This window comes from Mus caroli, unplaced genomic scaffold (genome assembly GCF_978045245.1).
Source record: "Mus caroli unplaced genomic scaffold, Mus_caroli_1 scaffold_3, whole genome shotgun sequence".
In the NCBI taxonomy this organism is placed as follows: Eukaryota; Metazoa; Chordata; class Mammalia; order Rodentia; family Muridae; genus Mus; species Mus caroli.
Window position 1 is genome coordinate 24,590,107 of NW_028227258.1, and position 7,394 is coordinate 24,597,500.

The 7,394-nt window shown below is 44.8% G+C and overlaps 1 protein-coding gene across 1 annotated transcript in view; it reads right to left on the bottom strand.

Moving 5' to 3' along the window:
* Manba (mannosidase beta) overlaps positions 1-7,394 on the bottom strand; it is an 85,390-nt gene that overhangs the window by 44,236 nt on the left and 33,760 nt on the right. The window contains exon 7 of the mRNA XM_021157735.2: positions 6,200-6,310. Within this exon, the coding sequence (XP_021013394.1) occupies positions 6,200-6,310 (111 nt within the window). The remainder of the gene's footprint in view (positions 1-6,199; positions 6,311-7,394) is intronic.

Below are 7,394 nucleotides of genomic sequence, written 5' to 3' on the forward strand. Positions count from 1 at the left end.
AATATAGCTGTCTCTTGTGAGACTATGCAGGGGCCTAGCAAACACAGGAGTGGAAGTTCACAGTCAGCTATTGGATGTATCACAGGGCTCCCAATGGAGAAGCTAGAGAAAGTACCCAAGGAGCTAAAGGGATCTGCAACCCTATTGTTGGAACAACATGATGTACTAACCAGAACCCCAGAGCTCTTGTCTCTAGCTGCATATGTATCGAAAGATGGCCTAGTCGGCCATCATTGGAAAGAGAGGCCCATTGGACTTGCAAACTTTATATGCCCCAATATAGTGGAATGCCAGGGCCAAAAGAATGGGAATGGGTGGGTAGGGAAGTGGGGGGCGCTATGGGGGACTTTTGGGATAGCATTGGAAATGTAATTGAGGAAAATATGTAATAAAAATATTAAAAATCAAAAAAAAAAAATAAGTTCCCAAGTATTTCTTCTACAAAATCAGAGAAGTGCTGAGTGAGAGCAGACAGAAATGATTTTCCACTCCACTGATTCAGAACAGGTGTCTAGTTCCTGGTGCAATGCAGGGTGCTCTGTAATCCTAGCTGGACCTCAACACAGCTGCACTGAGTGTTATTTCTCAGCACACACTTCCCCACGCCGACTCTGCTCTTACAATCGAATATCTATTTCCTTCCATTTTATTGTTACATAGTAAGTTGTTTTTACCAAATTCCCTGTGCACTATTACCAAAGATGTGGCTTAAACCTTGACGGTCCAAGACAATATATAATTACCAAATATACTCTACCTGATGGCCCACACCTAAAAGAACAAGAAAAAGATAATTCCAGAAAGAACAGTTCACGCAGACCAGCGCACAATCATCTAAACTGAACTGCAATGTCTATCTATTTTTTTAATCCATGTCAAAGTTCAGAGTCAGTTCTCAGGCTGTGTCCCTCATCTGCCCCAGGTCCACAGTAAACATCTCACTTAGGGAGGAACTTCTGGACTTTATAGAATTTTCCCACTGATGAGTTAAAGTTAGAAAGAATGAAGTGTTTGCCAAGTTCTGACAGGTTCACATCTGAAGAAATGCTCCCAAAAGAGCAAGTTCCACGAGGCTCACAGGACGAGTTTCAGGCAGCCAAGGTCAGTTTGGGAGTTGATAGCTTTGACCTCTGCCTGACCTCCACAGGGATTGGTGGTCTTGCTAGCATTTTTATCTTGGCCGATGGCAGGGAATTAAGAAACATGGGATGCAGTTGCTTGAAGATACCTGACTCTGCCTCCCCATCATTTGGACCACAGGTATGGGTCACTGTACCCAGCTTTTATGTGAGTGCTGCCTGTCAAGCACACTGAGCCATCTCCCAGCCCCTTCACTTATTCCTAACCCCCTCCAGCAAATATCTCCACACAGCCCCAACACTCACAAATAAAATAAAGCAAACAAATCTAATTTTTAAAACTTTTTAAAAACGATATGAAAAGGGGTATCCATGAGACCAGGGATATTATACCACTGGCGTTCTCCAAACAAACGTACATATATAACAAATCTTTATTAAAGGAGCAATAATAAGAAAGAGTCAGATCCAGTTCTCCACACATATTCAAGAGTGATCGGGGCTGGTGAGATGGCTCAATGGGTAAGAGCACTGACTGCTCTTCCAAAGGTTCTTAGTTCAAATCCCAGCAACCACATGGTGCCTCACAAATACTCATAATGAGATCTGATGCCCTCTTCTGGTGCATCTGAAAACAGCTACAGTGTACTTATTTATAATAATAAATAAATCTTTAAAAAAAAAAAAAAAAAGAGTGATCACCCCACGTACAAAACAAACAAACAAGCAAAAAAATTTAGCAGCCCAACAACAGATGTGGGGGAAACAGTATTTATCACTGGCATTTTCTAGAACTCACAAAATGTAGTAATAATTAAAATTTGATGACAAAGCAAACCTCACACACTTACTGCATGTGCTTGGGTGAACTGCTCTCCCAGGACCCTGAGGAAGCCACTGACAGCAGCCCGTTTGTCAATCTTTAAGTTTTTGACAAGGAGAATGAAGGGAGGTGGAGTGACTTAAACATTGTGTTCCCCAAAGGTCAGGTCGACCTCAAGCCACAAAATGGAACCTTAGTTGAAAATAATGCTTTAAAGACATCAATCGTTGAGTTTGAATGAGGTCATATCAAGCTCTAACCCAATGGATAAGAAGGTGAGCATGGGGGCTACTAGAAAGACGGCTCACGACTTAACTGCTGGAAAGCGGTTAAGAGCACTGACTGCTCTTCAAAAGGTCCTGAGTTCGATTCCCAGCAACCACATGGTGGCTCACAACCATCTGTAATGGGATCTCATGCCCTCTTCTGGTGTGTCTGAAGACAGCTACAGTATAATCATATAAATAAATTAAAAAAAAAAAAAGGTGAGCATGGTGACTTGTGCCTGTGATTCCAGCATTTGGGAGGCAGAAAATTAATACCCCAGACAACATTGCATAGCCTTCATTCTTCCACACTGTCTGCCTGGGTGCTAGTGAGGTCTTCAGAGAGATCTGAGCAGCACTCAGAAATGATGTAAGTTTCAGACCAGCCTGGGCCACATAGTGAGACCTTGTCTCAAAAACACACAAACTTCAGAAGAAAGAGAAATGGGGGGGGGGGTAGGGTGGGGAGGGGAAAGAGCTATACAGTGAAGGGGACAAAAACTGGAGTCAGGCACCTACAGAGCAAAGCAAAGGAGGGTTTCAGGCAGTGAGGGGAAGAGGCAAGGAAGGGCCTACGACAAGTCTGTAGGGAAGCCTAGCTCCAGATGCACCTTGGGATTTGCAGCATCCGCCGCTGTGAGAGAAGACGCTCTCACTGTTTCAAGCAACCCAGCTTGTCAGAATTTGCTCTGACAACACTGGGGAAATTAATACACTGGAAAACATGGCAAAGCCTCGGGGACTGTGTGTGAAAACACACCTTCATTATTCTGAATTCCACGCTGTCTGCCTGGGAGCTAGTGGGGTCTTCAGGGAATTGTGAGCAGCCCTCAGAAAGAAAGATCGAGAATTCCATGGATGTCACATTCCCTTTCTGCCCTAGGAAACTGCAAAGATGAAAATGGGGATTTAAAACTCAAAGAAAGGACTGGAGTGTATTTTACATAAAACCGAAGAAGTCCCAATCGCTTTTCTAATTAGATCAGCTATTGGCAATCTTCTGCATCTGGCTTGGGAATAGGAGACACAAGTTCTAGTTGGCTGCTTACATTGTCTTATCGCCTTTCGACAATAATTTATTTTCGCTGAACAATCTTGACACCAGAGACGATACAGAGAGCCTACAGCAAGATTAGTTATTCTGCATGGAGAGACGAGTTAAAGAGAAATGGCAATGAAGTGACTTTCTACCCCAAAAAAGCAAGCTATGATCATCATTCAAAAACAGTCAGTGAGCCAGGCAGTGGTGGCGCACGCCTTTAATCCCAGCACTCGGGAGGCAGAGGCAGGCGGATTCCTGAGTTCGAGGCCAGCCTGGTCTACAGAGTGAGTTCCAGGACAGCCAGAGCTATACAGAGAAACCCTGTCTTGAAAAACAAAAACAGAAACAACAACAACAACAAAACCAACCAAACAACACCAACAACAAAAACAGTCAGTGGGTCAGTGAGCCAGCTTAGCAGATCAAGGTGCCTACTCCACACAGCTGATGGCCAAGTCTGGCTCCCCAGGACCCCAGTGTTGGGAGAAGAGAACCAACTCCACCACACTGGCCTGTGAGCACCACACATGAGCTAAAGTAAACCTTTCTGTCTCTCACTCTTTCTCACAGGTCCTTTAGTCACCGAGATGTAGAAGTAGCCCCCAGCCCCCACCAACCATTATGCAAACTCTGATTCCCAGTTTATCAATACATCCAGCTATTTGCTCAGATGCCTATATGTGGACAATCTCCTGATCCACAGGTGATCACTATTACACTGTGGTAAAGTCAGACCCAGCAGTGGTAGTAGTTGCCACAGCCATCGTCTTAACTGCAGTCACGGCTAGAAGAACTCTGGCAGTTTGGCTTCCATTCTGGTCCAGGCAACCAGTGGCCTCCTCATGGCCAACCCTCAGGACCCCTCTCAGTGTCTTTCCATCAGGAGCACCTCTGCAATGGCTGATGCTTGTGAGCACTGTCTGCTCCTAGAGTACCCTCCCTCAGGCTCCGCTCACCTCCACCAAGTGACTCTACTTCTGGCCATTCCTTGTGTAGATTTATCTACAGACTTTTCTCTTCCGCAACCCTATTTATTATAATTCCTCAGGGTTCTGTCCTCTTTGTGTCTTCCCCTAGCACACCTACAATTATCAATATTTTGCTGATTTCCATGTTCCTAATCCAGTTCAAATGCTTATTTAGTTCTGTTTCTGTGTTTCCTTTAGAGATGTGGGGGGGGGGGGGAGGGAGGTCATACTAGATATCCCAGGCTGGCCTCAAACTCAGCCTTTGCCTCAGCCTCCCAAGGGCTGAGATGACAGGCATGTGCCACCATGCCTGGCTTGCTTTCAAAGTTCTCTATTTCTCTAGCATGTTCATCAACCATTATTATAAGTGCTTGCTTCATGAAGTCACCTCCCAAACCAAATTATTAGTGTTACCAAGGCCTCAGGAAGAAATGAACACAGCGTATAATCATGAGCATAGCAGCCAAAACACAATAGGACCCCAAGAGGCAACTGAATGACTAAGCATCCACAATCACGTGCTCTACAGAAGCCACCGAGAGAGGGTACACTCCACATCTACACATGAGGGGGTGACACGTCATCGCTCTCGTCAAAGGCTGCCCTCTTCATGCAGAGTAAACAACGGTACAGCCACAGTGAGTCTAAGTGAAAAGGAACGGTGTACCACAAACAGAAGCTCTTTTGCTCTGCAGTGAGCTTGGGTGACTCATGACTTCTCACGTTTTTATGAAGACCACACTCAATAAGCCAGCATGTGGGAGAATGCATACCCACTGCCAAGAGGGTGAGGGAAAAAAAAGTCCCCAAGAATCATCCTCAAACATGCTGTGTATGTGTGCACACACAAACATTCTTCTTCTTGTAGAAATAGGTAGCACAGTTAAACAAAAGGAGCAAAGAGTGTGTCCCACACTCAGGATGCCACCTGGGTGGGAGGAGAGGTGATACCTATTGTGAGAGGTGGCACCGCAGGGTGCCTTCTATCAACCACAGACACCGAAGGTCCAGGTCAGGGGAGGGAAAACTGTAGGAAAGGATTGTTATACACCGTGGCTGTGATAGGCTAGAACCAAGTTAGGCCATTCCAATTGCCCCTTCTTAACATAAAGAAATGGCACTGGAAGGGGTGTCTTAACCCATAGAGCTAAGAAGTAAGGGGTATCTTAACCCAAAGAGCCTTGTAGACCAGGCTGGCCTCGAACTTAGAAATCTGCCTGCCTCTGCCTCCCAAGTGCTGGGATTAAAGGCGTGCACAACCACTGCCCAGCTAGATCTTTACACTTCTAAGTGCTCAATCCCAAAGTGGGCAGGAGAGAAGAATTAGAAGGCAATCAGGAGAAGCGTGTCAATTTGGAAAGTGGAGACAAATGGCTGAAGAAGTAAGCAGAAGTTATTTTGAGGGGCTAGAGAGATGGCTCAGAGGTTAAGAGCACTGTCTGCTCTTCCAGAGGTCCTGAGTTCAAATCCCAGCAACCACATGGTGGCTCACAACCATCTTTAATGAGATGTGACACCCTCTTCTGGTGTGTCTGAAGACAGCTACAGTGTACTTACATATAATAAATAATAAATAAATCTTTTTTAAAAATAAAGAAGTTACTTTTGTTGTTGCTGCCCTGAGATGTAAAATGAGAAAGAGCAGGGCAGGGTTCCTTCTGATCATAAGACCTTCCAGCAGTATATACACTTTATAATTACATAGCTATGACGTAAGAGCACATGGAAGAAGGCCAAGGCTTTGGCGTTCAGGGCGAGACGTGGTCTGAGGCCCTGGCTCAAACCCTAGTACTAAGAAAGAAGGAAAACACAGAGAGGGTGTGAAGCACAAGAAGCTATGGCCAAAATAGAAGCCTGATGCATTTAGGAACCCACAATGACACACCCGGAAACTTTGACCGCTATTCATTACTGTAGGTGGTAGAACCGTAAATGTTCGTAATTACTACTTCTCTTTCAAATGTCAGTGTAGCTATGTTATCAAGGAATGATCTTTTTCACAAAATAGTTTATTCACTCACCTTGGCTGCTTTCTCAATTTTTAAGCCTCCATCCAGAGCAAAGAGAATTGTCATGTTGTACCCAGTCTGGTTCCCATGTCCACGAGGCCACCAGGTCTCCACAGCAACGTCCTTTTAAGAAATAAGTCATTCTAAGTAATGTTTAGACACATGTTAAGAAAAACAGTGAGACCTGGAGCTTTATATGAAATTCTCAAGGCTGAAGCACAAACTGTATCCTGAAGCCATACTAGTCTCACACCTACACTAGGCCAAAGCTTAGCCACAGAATCGCTGCTTTAAAAATGTATATATTCATTTGTTTGCTTATTTTAAGTCAGGGTCTCCTGTAGCCCAGGTTGACTTCAAACTCTTTGTGTAGCAGAGGACAACCATAAACTTCCAGTCCTCCTGCCTCTACCTCCAGAATCCTAGGGCTACAGTTATGTGGTGCCAGGCATCAAACTCAGGACCTCAAGCATACTAGGGAAGGACTCTACTGACTGCGCTCTCTTCCCAGCCCCTCTACTGATATATTTAAAGCAAGATGATGGGAGCGTAGCAGATTTCCCCAGCAGAACACCACGCTGTGGAAACCCAACTGTTGCCTGCTCTACCTCTCCAGGAGTGTTTAGTCTCTAGTCTCTACAGTTGGACTTGGGCGTTGACTGTTGCTCTAAGCCCAAGACAGAGCTCTTGTGGAGGAGTCTTGCTTCCTTCCAAGTTGCTGTCAGTCTCTAGTTCACCATCACTAACCAGGTTTATAAAACAACGAACGCTAAAACCTGCCCCACCCACCTAACTGGGAGGGAACCTCAGTCTAGGTTCAGTCCAGTTTTAGAGCTTTACAGAAGGAATAAATGCCAATTCTCAGAGCAGAACAGAAGGGATCCACGCTAAACCCTGAAACGTAGAACCAGTTAGAGGCTAGGGCACTGTGAGTAACAGGGAAAAAAACCAAAGACGTACCTGACTCCTTAGAAGACAAACTGGCAAATTAATCACATATTTTCCATTATATTAATCTCACATGTAAAAAAACAACCGTTGGTTAATACACAGAATATATGAAAAGTTAAAAATAAAGGCAAAAATGCCGTGTGTGGTGGTACACACCTGTAAACATGAAATCTCATCACTCAAGAGAGCCACAGGCAGGAAGAATACTGCAAGATGGAGAGCAGCCTGAGCTACAAGGCAGTTCTTGGCCAGCCTG